This window comes from Etheostoma cragini, chromosome 12, assembly GCF_013103735.1.
Source record: "Etheostoma cragini isolate CJK2018 chromosome 12, CSU_Ecrag_1.0, whole genome shotgun sequence".
In the NCBI taxonomy this organism is placed as follows: domain Eukaryota; kingdom Metazoa; phylum Chordata; class Actinopteri; order Perciformes; family Percidae; genus Etheostoma; species Etheostoma cragini.
In genome coordinates, this window is record NC_048418.1 from 14,252,095 (window position 1) to 14,265,942 (window position 13,848).

Here is a 13,848-nt window from a genome sequence, read left to right on the forward strand (position 1 = left end):
ATTTCCCATGCTGTCATCATGCCAGCTAAGGAGTCCCACTGTTTCCCTACCTGATGCAAGTCACTGTTCCCACCTATGCCAAGCTGCATGTCACAGACAGCCCTTATTCACAAACTGAGGTGCACATGCAACATCTAAGTTTATCTGATTCTGAGTCTGACAACCCAACACAGACCATCTCTCTTATTCTGAAAGGGTTGTTTAATCAAAGGAGAAAACCTCTGCAGCTCTTGACCAGTAAGGCTTATTCTGCTTCCTGTTGGCGCTGCAGCTTACATCATGTGCTCAGTGTTGTTTGCTGGTATGATTAAATGGAAGGGCTCAGTCACATCACACTTCCCTTTACAACAGCAACCTCTCTGAGTGTAATTCCACTGTGAGGCTCTCCACCCCTGGCCTTCCTAGGCTTAACTGTGATCCATTAGCAAACCAAAGTTAATTCACACCCAGATATAGCCTTCAGGTCTCACCAGAGGCATTGGAAGAGTACTACAGTACCTTTAACCAATCTGACCTACATGTATCTGTTGGATGTTCCTGATCTGATGCAGATATTCTGGATTGAGATCAGCACCAATTCTGAGCCTAGAGTTAAGTGTTTTCACTATCAGTTACGTAAATTTGATGACCGGCTGCCTCAACCGACTGTGTTCTCTTGATACCTTTTACAGTTTTGTTCAAAATAATAGCAGTCCAACATCACTAACCTTATAAATCATAGTTTTTGGTGGAAGGAGTATTTTTCCATGGCAAATAATTTACTAGTAAGTGTTGTAGAGTCATAGAAAACCAACAGACCCAACAGTAATGACATGCATGCTGCTCATTCTGTGTGACTGAATCTGTAATTGAAAGGGGCATGTTCAAAATAATGGCAGCATTGTGTTCAATTAGTGAGGCGATTGATTCTGTGAAGAAACAGGTGTCAATTATGGACCGTATTTAATGAAGAAAGGAAACAAATGTTGTGCATGCTGGTTATAGTGCATTTCACACTAAAATACTCAGCAAAATTGGTCGTTCCAGAAATTGCTCTGAGAACTTTGATTAAAAAGTTAATTGGAGAGGGGAAATCATATAAAGAAGTGCAGAAAATTATTGACTGCTCAGCCAAAATGATTTAAACTGTCTTGAAATGGCCTCCACAGGCCTGAATGACGTGGGAAAAAAACGCTCAACTATGATTCGAATGAATCGAAGAACAGTCAAAATGGCAAAGGCTCAACCAATGATCAGCTCCAGGAAAATCAAAAAAGAATTAAATTTACCTGTGAGTACTGTTACGATCAGAAGAAGGCTTTGTGAAGCAAAGCTATCAGCTAGAAGCCCACACAAAGTCCCACTGCTGAAAAAAAGACGTACTGAATAGGTTGAAATTTCATAAAAGGACAAATTGACTGGCCAAGGGGACTGATGAGAGGACTGATGAGAGCAAAATTGTTCTTTTAAGGTCTAGGGGCTGCAGACAGTTTGTCCGATGACCCCCATGCACTGAATTCAAGCCACAGTACACTGTGAAGACAATGAAGCATGGTGGTGCAAAAATCCTGTAATGGGGATGTTCTCATACTGTGGTGTTGGGCCTATTTATCACATATCAGTGATCATGGATCAGTTTCACTACATTAAAATACTTGAAAAGGTCATGTTGCATTATGCTGAAGAAGTACTGCCTTTGAAATGGGTAATTCAACAAGACAATGACCCAAAACACACCAGTAAGCGAGCAAAGTCCTGGTTCCAGGTGAACAAGATTGACATTATAGAGTGGCCAGCCCAGTCCCCGGACCTCAATCCTATAGAAGACGTGTGGGGTGACATCATAAGTGCTGTTTCTGAGGCACAACCCAGCAATGCAGAGGAATTGTGGAACGTAGTTAATTCGTCCTGGGCTGCCAGACGTTGGTCAACTCCATGCCACACAGATGTGAAGCAGTTCTCATAAATAATGGTTTTGCAACTAAATATTAATGCAGTGCTTTATAGTAAAGCCAACCCTTAAGACATTTTTCAGTTTCAATGGTATATATTTGAGTTTGTTAAGAAAAATGCAAATACTGCTACTTTTTTGAACAGCGTAATAGTCTTTTTTCTTTACTTTCTGTAAAGGTATAACACACAAACTTTTTTAAACACACTGCTTTTATTCTGAAAAACAATTGTAAGTATCCCAATGACTTCACACAGTGAGATACAGAGATTTTAAATTTGTAAAAAAGAGTGGACTGCTATAGGATCGGTCTTCCTCTTTAACACACGCCCTGAGTTGAGGTATCAAAATTGGCACCAGAACAGGAAAAAGTTGGATTGGTGCCTCCCTAGAAAACACATTCTTAATCAGCATGTTACTATGAATGAAGGGATCCTATATTACCAAAAATAATCTAATGTTGGATTTTGGATGTGGATGTTGTAGTCACATCTGAAAGTTGTCTTTAACCCATCTGACCTCCTGTACTTAAAATAGTTATTACAAAAGTTAAATGTTCACAAAGACATTCACATACCGACAGACACACTATTCATACAGTATGTGGATTAAAAGTGAACAATGGCTGTGCAGGGGAGGTAAGGCGCTAAAAGCTTACACAAAGATGGCTCCTAAAATCTGTGGGCCAGGTAAGTGGGGTTGCATTAGGCAATTACAAAGAAAAAATGAAAAAGAAATGAAGAAATAATTACTTCTCAGTCCAGTTGTTCATCAGTAAACACTGTTATTAGGAAATTTACAATGTTTGGTGAAGATGTTACTTTTAAAAAGATGATGAATGATGGAAAATATGCAAAAATGAATTCAACATCGTCTGTTTGTAGATGAAAATGAAACCACATTGGTGGAACATGAAAGAAGATGATGTCTAGACTGTCTGGGGGACAACACCTGGATGTTGCATTGACCAGCTGCTGCTACCTCCTCACAAAAGCAAATGTTACCATTTTACCTGTGCTTGACCAGAAATCAAAAGCATGTTTATGTTTTAATTGACCACATTTTTGCTGGAGTTACACTTTCCCGCTGTGACACAACGCAGGGCCAAGGATACACAGCTTCCTCTCTGTTAATAAATTTCTGAGTTCACAAACTACAGCCTCTGCTTTTCAGAATTAGTGATATAATTTAAGCCTGCACACTGTGCTTTCACTCCCCTTTCATTACTGTCAGTAGAACAGCATCCACACGTTCTGAATGCAGAAAACAGTACTGAAGCATGAAATCTGCAAGACAGCATTTTTTTCACCTGGTCATGCATGGTGTGCTTCTCTTAGATATTGTTTGGTTGGAGGGTAATATTGATGTTGAAGTATTATCTTTTACGGTACACAATGTTTTCTGCTGGATCACCACCAAACACCACTCCTCACATATCCTACATCACACTGAATGTGTGACAGTAGCCGGCAGTTGTTATGCACGGATAACCTTCCCTTCCCTTTATAATCCAAGCGGGCACAAAGGGAAACTATTCATGATCTGCAATTATATTTTCTAGATAAGATAAGCATTTCACAATTAACTTAAGGCCTGCCCCAGACATAAGGAGCTTTTCATATCTGCTGACCTAGCCAATCAATCTACTCCAGGAGCTGCTTTGCAATATCACCATAACTACGCCTTTGTGTTTCTTTTTCCCCCTGCCTTGTTACTTTTAGACGTTCAACTCCTGGCCCTCTCAGATAAATTGAGTTGAACACAAGGGGGCGTAGACTGCTTAGTTTGCCTCTCCTTGTCCAGTTCAGCTGCTGCTGCAGCAGGGATAAATCTTATTATGGTATCATGTCTGACCTTGAGAGGAAACTACTCTTAAATTTACATTTCAAGTAGGAATGCTTTATTGCATTATTGGTGAGGAAATCTGTGGCTTTCTTCACACTCAACTGCATTAGGAAGGGCCATCCTCTGGCTAAGCCACAGAATAACAATGTGGATGGCAACATTGGTCCAGTTGTTGGTTTGATCATGAAGTCACCGATTTGTTTGTTCAATAGATTTGTGTGTATAGGAAATGTGTATGAATACAGATGATAAATCGTCCTTCAATCATGTTGTTATCTTCATCATCAACAGTTCTGGTGTTGGTAGTATTTTCATATTCAAAAATGCCACCCATACTAGATAATCAAGTCCCCAGAGGTATACAATCATCAGTAACACCAAGCACACTGTGCCGTGATTGCATTAGCACTGGCATCTGAAAAGATCCTGTCTATCTCACCCTGCACCTCGTTCTCATTTTCTTCGTTTTCTTCCTTGCACTTAACTCTTCTCTCTGCAGTTGCTGGAGTTTTTAAACAAACCAAAAAATACATGCTCTGCATATTTTTTGTTTAATTTAGGTAACTCTGCTGTCGACATTTGATGCCATGTCCACTTGCATCCTTGCTACACACACAAGTCTTACACAAAGCACCTGCCTTGCTGAAGTAAATGGCACCAAACCAGTCCCTTATGTGCCCCTATAGGCTAAAAGCGCATTTTAAACTCAGTGGTAAAAGCGAGATTTAATTGGTTTGAGGTCCCAGTATATGTAAATGGTAGAGGGTGGCTCCTCCCATGCACCTGATGGGGAGTATTTACAGCTCTTTACAGCTACTCACTGCACTGTTTCCAAGAGCGCAGCGCCGCACCATGACACTCACTGGACATAAGCATTAAGGATTTCCGTCTTCACAAAGTAAACTCGCCGCTCTATTTTCCAAGAAAAAAGTTTGCCAAAAGTTTTCCACTTGTTTTCCAAGATGCCACGCTCCTTTCTGGTCAAGAAACATATAAACTCAGCAAAGAAGCCAAATTATAGTGAGCTGGAGAGCCCAACAGGTAAAGTTTTCAAAGTAAAGGACCTGTTCGACTTTAAATGTTAATGTTCTTACATGTAGTTGGGGTTCTTTTTTTATTGCAAAAGTTTGGAAACTTTATTGGCCGGCTTTGAAATCTGTGTTGTTCACTCCTCAAGCGATGACAGCCAGCACATGACCGTTTTACTTTCTTTATTTGCAGTGTTCATCACGCCGCACATCTACAGGGGTCTTCCCCTGCCTGTCATCCCCCAGCCGGAGATCCTGAGCCCGGCAGCGTACAGCCCCATCACAGTGTGGACTACCAGCAACTTGCCGCTGTCTCCGCTCCCCAGTGACCTCTCCCCCATCTCTGGATACCCCTCATCGCTCTCAGACACATCCTCTAAAGACCATAGTGGCTCTGAAAGCCCGAGGAGTGATGAAGACGAGCAAATGCTGCCCAAACTGATAGACCCTCACGGAGTGGACGCAGAGAAATTCCAATGTAGTTTGTGTAGCAAGTCCTACTCCACGTACTCTGGACTGCTCAAGCATAAACAGCTGCACTGCGACGCCCAAACGAGGAAATCCTTCAGTTGTAAATACTGCGAGAAGGAGTATGTGAGCCTGGGAGCTCTCAAAATGCACATCAGGACTCACACGTTGCCTTGTGTTTGCAAAATATGCGGGAAAGCTTTCTCCAGACCGTGGCTGCTCCAAGGACACATCAGGACGCACACTGGTGAGTGGATGGGGGAATAACAGTTAGAAGGGCCTTCTATGTGAAGAGGCAGAATGGGCTTTTGCAGGCACACACTAATTGTGTTCAACTTAGTACATGATTGCACAGCCTTAAGACCAGGTTTCACATTTTACAACAGTTTCGTAGTGAGGCTGATATTGCTGTTATTGCTCTCAGAATGGTATTACTTTCTGTAGGTTTGGCTGTGTGTTGAAAAGAAAAATATTGCTTTTTTTGGACAAATGTCACAATCAACACAATTCAGCAACAGAATAGAATGCTTTTGTTTTTGCGCACTGTGTTGCAACCAGCCAAAATGAATAGGCCAATAGATGCCTGTAACATTTTTGGTCACATATGTTTGTGTACCATCTTTAACTGTGTTTTCTTTCTCATTTCCCCCACGACAGGAGAGAAGCCATTCTCTTGCCCTCACTGCAACAGGGCGTTTGCAGACAGGTCCAATCTCAGGGCTCACCTACAGACCCATTCGGATGTGAAAAAATACCAATGCAAGAACTGCTCCAAAACCTTCTCCAGGATGTCTCTCTTGCACAAGCATGAGGAATCTGGTTGTTGTGTAGCACACTGAACTGGGATACTTGTCCACTACCAGAGAATAAAAAAAAACTCTGTTGCTTCTTTATTTTTCCAGAAGAACTGTCAGGGAATCACATCGAAGGGGGTTTGTTCCCAAATATGCAGACTTTTTTCTTCTTCTAGGAACAGTCCATTTCATTTCAGAGTGAAAAATAGCTCTGTGCTCTGTGCTTTGAGTTTCAAGCAGTGTTTCTGTGATTGCGATTGTGTCGAGCTTTTTTATGCCATGTACTCACCTACCTGTGCTATTCATGCACTTTCCTGCATGTCTAGAATGATTTATACGCCTTCACAATGTTATCTGCAGTGTTTTGTACAAATGTCTCTCAATGGCTGTTATGCAGTCCTCCACTTTTCTTTATACGCACCACACAAACAATGCCAAAAGGCGCATTATGAATGACAGTATACATATAACTAGAGGAATACTGAAGCCATTGTTACTTAGGGAACAAGTGCAAACTTATTTTTAGGGTGAAATATTATAACGTTTTTGCACATAGGAAACAGTTTGCCAGCACTCAAACCGCAAAATACATTTTCTCAAGTGCCTCAGTTTTATTTGGCAATAATATGTATTATTCAACAACAGTTTCCTGTTATATTTTTATATATTGAATGTAAGCGTGACTGAGATGATTGTATATTTACAGTAAAAACTGTGATGCTGAATGATTTTGATATTTTCATATTTTCATGACACTTTAAGAAATAAAGTTTCATGACATTTTGTTATAATTTTTGGCATCCTCCAAGTTGCTTTTCATCTGTGAAGCCTTTGGTGTATGATTGGCTCTTTCAGCAGGACTCAGCAGCATTCAGTGATTGTTACCCGCTCTCAATGGCATAACTTGCACAAAAGAAAATGACATTTAATACAGCTTGCACCATCTCATGTTATGCTTATGTAAAAATGAGGAGAGATGTGACTCTGCTCTGAATCAGGCCTGAACCTGTTCCTTGTGAACCTGTCCAGACATCAAACAATCTTGAAATTTAACACATACTAGCTATATTGATCTCCACTCACTTGTTATACCCTTTGAGGGCCCATGACTTTCTTTACCTAAGTGTGTGTAAGGTTTAAATGCAAGAGTGTAGTTCTCTTTAGAAAGTAATACTAATATCATGTCATCAATATATGTAACATGAGGAAAAGGTTTTTTTTTGTAATCTTTTCAATCATAACAATCAGTGCAGGGGCACAGGGAATTCCAATTTTAATATGTTTTCACAAAAAGCTCAAATTTGCATTTGCTTTGACAACCTCCTTGGATTTCTGGGATGCTTGCCATCGAGGATTAAATAGACTTCCTCAGGCTACATTTTATTGTCTTTCACCATATTCTGTCTACTTTAGAGCACAAAAAGTGCAACGCCTGAAGGGATACAGTCAAAGTTGAACTCTTTCTAACAAACCCCAGAGTGTGTTCCCATTTGCCCTAATGCCCAAAAGCTGCTGACCTGAAAGATGTGATCTGACAAATAGACACTTGTTTTTCTCGCACCGAGGGGCTGAACTCCCCTGTAGGTAGACACTCTTCGCTGTGAGTCATCATCGAGCTATTCCAGGTGCTCACAGCCGCACTGTGGGTCGGGCCAGGTGGCTCCAGGGCTCTCCAGCAACTTCACTGAAAAGCAGGTGCAACCAAGAGGATACAAACCACAGCCACCGGTCCACTGCAGAAACCTCAGCCATGACCTAATGTGGAAACATTACAAGCAGCAGGTCCTATTATTCAGATCATTTGCCTCATAAAAGGAAAGTGCCATCGAGAGGGCACTCTAAACTCTAATAGTGACACTGTTTGTCCTCACTCATTTATATGTTTTATTCCACGGGCAACACTTTATCGTACAAGTGTCAGAGAGGAATAACAATGAATGCATAACGCCAATTAGTTTCATAATCTTGTGAGATTTCCCCTTTTACAACAATAATTAACTGCATGACTGATTTCTCAGATTACAACAACATGTTAAATGCTTTCCCCTCCAACATGAATATTTGATGATAGTGGGAGGAGAAGGGGAGGGGAAGCAGCAGGAACTCATTTGTTTTAAAGCATATTTCTGTTGGAGGATGTGCTAAAGAATGTGAGATCAAAAATTTGTTAGGTGGGGAGGCTGTTAATAGTCACACTCTCATGTGTAAGTTGTGAATCCCACAGATGCCAAATGCAGGTGGATAGACAGTGGGTGTTTTGCAATTAGATTAAAAAAAGAACAATCTCTGTGCTGAACTACTGTGAAGATAAGATTAAATTTGATTTGTTCATGCCCAAGAGTCAACTAGAGTGAACTTATTTTTTGGCCTTAATTGAGTTGTTTGTTATAATCAGTGCAAATAAAATACAATTTTGCCCTAGTTTACTTTACTTTAGCTGTCCATTCATTGTATTTGGCTGGGAAATATTGCAAAGATAAGGAGAATTTCAATCTGTTCTTTGCCAAAAATCAACTAAAATGAACATATTTTAGACCTAAATAAAGTCATTTATCGTTTTCAGTGCAAATAAGAGCTGCAACTACTGATTAATTTAATTATCTATGACTAATGATTGTTGTCTCAATTAATTGATAAAATGCAAGAATATTGTGAAAAATACCCGAAATATCCCAAGGTGATGTACTCAAATTGCTTGTTTAATTCGACGGTCAGTCCCAAACCCCAAGGATATTCAGTTCATTTTTGTATATGATAAAGAAATGCAGCTAATCCTTACATCTGAGAAGCTGAAAAAGAATAAATAAAACAATTAATGAATTGATTGCAACATGATGGTTGCTGATTCATTTTTTGTCAATCAAATAATTAATGAATCGCCTAATCATTGCAGCTGATCTGCAAATAAAATCAGCTTTTGCCACTTTACTTTAGCTGTCTATACATTTTATTTGGCAGCTATTCATTTTTGATTTTTTACTCTTATTAAAGCCTGCATTCATAATATTCTTTTTTTTATCATGTATTTTATGTTACATATGAAATAAATGTCCTCACTCTGCACATATTGGTGCTTGGAGGTGACATAAAAATCCAGAGCAGCCTCAGAGAGCAGTTGGTTGGATGTAAAGGAGGGCACAGCCCTCAGAAACCTGCTGACTTAATGGCGAATCAGGGAGTATGGTTCCTTTATGACCATCAAGTGGAACAAATAAAGTTAAGGGCGTCCTCTATGGTCTGATTGTCCTAGCCGGGACGTGAGCCCCAGCCCTCCTCTCTAACCCCACCACATCAGAAAGGAGATGATTGTGTATTCCCCTGTACTCCGAGCGCCCGGAGGAATGTTTGCCTTTTTATTGAGCTCCCGCATCTTGTTAAAGACTATTCTCTTTCATTTCAGTTGTCTCCTCAAGTGACTGGGTAGCTACTTAGAACGGCTCTGCTTTTCAGCTGGAGGTGCATATTCTCCAGATAATACTGTTTGCCTCTAATTGAATGGTGTCCTTTGCATCGGCGCTCTGTTTGTTGATAAATTGGGTTTATGCAGATCGAGCGAGCATAATTTAATCACCGGGGAAGATGGATTCTTCTGAAGTTTTGCTGCTGTCCTATAGTCTTATGTGTTTATCTCATTAAAGTGAAAAAAGGTTTACTGGGAAGGGGTAGAACATCTTTAGAGAAATTGCATTTTAGTTAGAAAAAACAAGGAGCCGACCAGCTGTTTGATGTGTGGCAGCCTGTAGTTGTGAACTGAGAAATTGTGGCTGACCCTCTATGTAGGTCAGAAATGATTTTTGTTGGGTGTGTCATTACAAGCACTGAAGTGAAGAGTCCAGCAGAGACAGACGAGCCTGTGTTGTCTTAATCAATAGCTCTGCAGTCTCTTTTTGTTGCCTCCTTGTTGAGCAGAGGTCAGCTGTCAAAAGATCCTGTGATTATATTTACTTGATTGTATTTCCTCCTAATGTTCAACCCCATGACCACAGCTGTAAAAGATAATCTCTGTAAACAACACAGCCCTTTATGACCACAGATGATTTGATGGACTGCAAGTCGTCTATTTTTCTTGTATCTAGCACAAATAAGTTGTACATTGCACATAGAACACTATATAGTTGCAATAGTTGATATAGAGATTAGGACAAATTAATTAAGTGTTCATTAATGTATTCAAGCAGTGGACTATTTAGAGATGGATGTAGGAGTATTTGTTTGCAGCAGCAACAACTACAAGTCAACATTATTGGACAAATTCTGAATGAACACTTAAAATGTGCTTTTTTCTGCTCATAACAATGGAGTTTCATAAAATAGTTATTAAGTGTTTATATATTGTTATTTATTTGAAATTGGGAAGGTTACAGTGAAGTATTAACAGAAAACCCTGTGACAACGTATTTTAAACATTTTCTAAACTGTAATCTTTATCATTAGTTGCGAAATATGATAAATTACACTTAACTTGGATAACTTGACTCTTGCGGTTCAGTCATGTCTTTTCGATTTGAATTCCATGTAATTTTTCTTTCAGATGTTTTTTTATCATGATTTGATTTTTTTTCAGTAAGATTACAAAATGTGCAAGATGTGCTGGGTTATGCACATATAGGCCTGTTTTTTAAATAGGTGACCAGCATATAACCACATGACTTGATTCATTTGGATTTTATCTTCTTCAACATACAGCTCTCCAAAGTTCAGTCTTGAGTCCCTTCCCTCCACTTCTCGATAGAGACCATCCAGGCAAATACTGTTTTCAAAGAGTCCTCTCCGTTGCATTTTCAGGTGATGCTGGACAGAAAGAGTTTTCAAATAAGGTACCTTTGAATGGTTGTCATTTACACAAACTTGTAAGGAGAGTTGGATGGGAAGCTGCTGTCACACTAAGTGGGGAGAGCCGGCTTTTATTTTGAATAATGATGATGTCATTCTTTGAATGGCGGATGCAGCAAATTGATAATTTTTGTATTATTTGAGACATCAGAGCTGCCTTTGACACCGTTGATTATATTTGAAATTGTTGCCATAAGCACTGGGTAGTATTACCTGCCCTGCATACTGATTAATTTCCATCCACGTCAACAGAAACCTTTATTGCACCAACTTCAAATGTTACGTTAACAATTTGGAGGATTGCCATTCAATTTTGTTCAGACATTAATGTCCTTCTCAGGTTGAATTGTAAGAACTTAAGGGATCTCCTGACTTTTCATCTAGTGCCATTGTCATGTTGAAGATTTAATTTGATTGACATTTCAATCATGACCAAATACCTGGAAAACGAATGACATTCAGCCTCAGTTTGGCTTTGTGTTTAGTGCTAATGCAAATGTTAGCGTGCTAACATGCTAAACAATGATAGTTAACATGGCAAAAGAAGTTGCTTTGCATCAGCATGTTAGAGTTGTAATTTGGTAATAACAAATTTGAAATAGTTCAGATTTAATATGTGAAAGTTCATTGTTTGCGTTGAAAACAGCAGTTGTCAAAACAATCTTACCAAAAGAGCCATTTAGTGGCTGATCATAATTTTTAAAATCTTTCAGAAGCAAAATAGGATAAACCAAGGTCCCATCCACATTTAAACAGATTAAAAGTCTTCTATCTTCTCTATCAGCATTTCCAACCACAGGAAACATATCTTTTCAAGAAGGGTATAAACAATGAAGACTGGGATTGTATTGTAAGCTACATCATCCCTAAAAATAGATCATGTGTATGTATTGCATTTTATTTTGAACTCACGACAAGAAGAATGTTTTAGTGGTTATTTTCAGCAGCAGTGGTTTCAAAAACACACAACGTTTTCTCTCATTTAGTAAGACAACACAAACTTTGGTATGCCTCTCACAGAGGAGGTTTTGACAGCTATTAGAAGTAACAAGTAAATTGATCCCACTGGAGCCTCACATGTACTGTCTGTGTTCAAATAGTTTGTCAGTAATTGGTTATTATAATGAATTTTAGGCACCAATAATTCCTTTGTCTTGAACCAAATTAAAAAGAAAAGCTCACAGTATCAGTTAATGGGGAAGATATAAGAGAACTAAAGACAAGTCTGGAGGACGACAATGAGAAGTTAGAGACAAAACAAGTTTCAGAACCTCTAGATAAGCAGTGGTAATTTTGTAATTTTGTCAGTTGGTAAATGTTTACTTTAAATGCAGCACACATGGTGGTTTGTCCTCCAGTATCTTTAAGGTGACTCCATACAGCTTGTGTGTGCTACAGGCTGTGCAGAAGCACCACATCCTCATACTGGATCTCTGCTTTTAGATGTGATTATGGAGAAATTACACAACAGAATGCACTGGATGGTACACAAACTGGACAACTCATTGTCATCATGGAAACAGAATTAACTTTCCAACTGTACAGCTGTGTCCTAAGTCATTTATTCAAATTAATTTCCTCACTGTATTTACCTGTACATGTTTTGCAATGCATTACATACTCTAACTATAAAGAAATATTACAGGGCACTTTTCCTAATGTCAACTGATGAAGCTATTATCCTTAATGGATTTCACTCTCTGAATCTATACCAATCACACAGGAGGAGAAAGATAAAGAGCAGCAGACGAGTTGGAGAAGGATTTACGTCAATAATTGGTCTTAGATTGTGCAAAAGGAAGGTTGCAAGTACTGTAAATATGAGAAAGATAACTTTAATATAATAATATAAAAATATATATATAATACTATAATAGCTATGATAGTATTTTGATCAGTGATTATCTCTGAGCAGCATCGGCGGTGCCCAGTGGTGTGAGAGTGTGATTGTGAGATGATCCCTGAGAGGCAGCAGACCGAGCCAGTGACCTAATTATGATGAATCAGAGCTGGAAAAAGCTGTCTGGCAACCAGCTGTTTCAAAGTGCTTTTACACTCCACAGCAACAGCATGAACAGCCTCAACAAAGCAGCGATGCAAGATATAACATGCTAATTTTTTAGTTAATTTTGACAGAGCAAGGCTTTCAGTTTCCCCCTTTTTTCAGTTTTCAGTCCTTGTGCTAAGCTAAGCTAACAGGAAGGCACGAGAGTGGTAGCCTATCAAACATCTTATCTAACTTTATATCTAATGTCTTACTATTCCTTTACAACCCGTTCTCACTCCAAACCTTTGGACAGTGGTTGTCAGCGTCTAAAGGGACAAAGAAGGTTCCCTTCAGCGTGTTTGTATAACGTACTGGGGAGAACAGCAGCAACACAGGGTTTAGTGAGCAGTATGTGAGGCAGAAAAGGCACAGGGAGGTTTGTTGGGGTGGTGTTTGGGTCAAACACAAGACTTTTACCCAGGAGACCGGGGTTTGTCTTCTGGGTGGTACCTTTCCTAAATTCGCTTCTTCTTTAACCGTCCCATTATTCTTTAACACCCACAACCTTTTCCTAAACCCAACCATCCCGTTCCCGCCTGTCATAGAAACCTAAGCCTACCCATGACTGTTTCCTTAACATAACAGCATCAAAAGGGACGCCAATGGTCCCGACCAAGCAGGTTTAGATAAAGCGTGAAAGAGACGCACGGCAATAGTCCCGACCAAGCACATTTAGATAAGACGCTAAAGGAGACTTTTAGCATCAATTACAACGACAAAGGCACCGAACCAAGCGTCCGTATTGTATGAGATAGGCGTGAGAATGTGTTGTCCTTTAAGGCAACAAAAATTAACTGGATCTAAATTGTGTGAGCTTGTCATTGAAATTTGCGTATCCCTGTTGAGTCCCAGGTACAGACATCAAAGAGCAGCTGTTCGGGGACACACACATTACTGCATGAC

The 13,848-nt window shown here is 39.6% G+C and overlaps 1 protein-coding gene across 1 annotated transcript; it reads left to right on the top strand.

Moving 5' to 3' along the window:
- Positions 1 to 4,577: 4,577 nt before the first annotated feature.
- Positions 4,578 to 7,735, top strand: snai2 (snail family zinc finger 2). Its single transcript, XM_034888712.1, has 3 exons — positions 4,578 to 4,816; positions 4,997 to 5,518; positions 5,929 to 7,735. Exons 1-3 carry the CDS (start codon positions 4,738 to 4,740, stop codon positions 6,108 to 6,110), a joined length of 783 nt encoding a protein of 260 aa, XP_034744603.1. The 5' UTR covers positions 4,578 to 4,737; the 3' UTR covers positions 6,111 to 7,735.
- Positions 7,736 to 13,848: the final 6,113 nt, after the last annotated feature.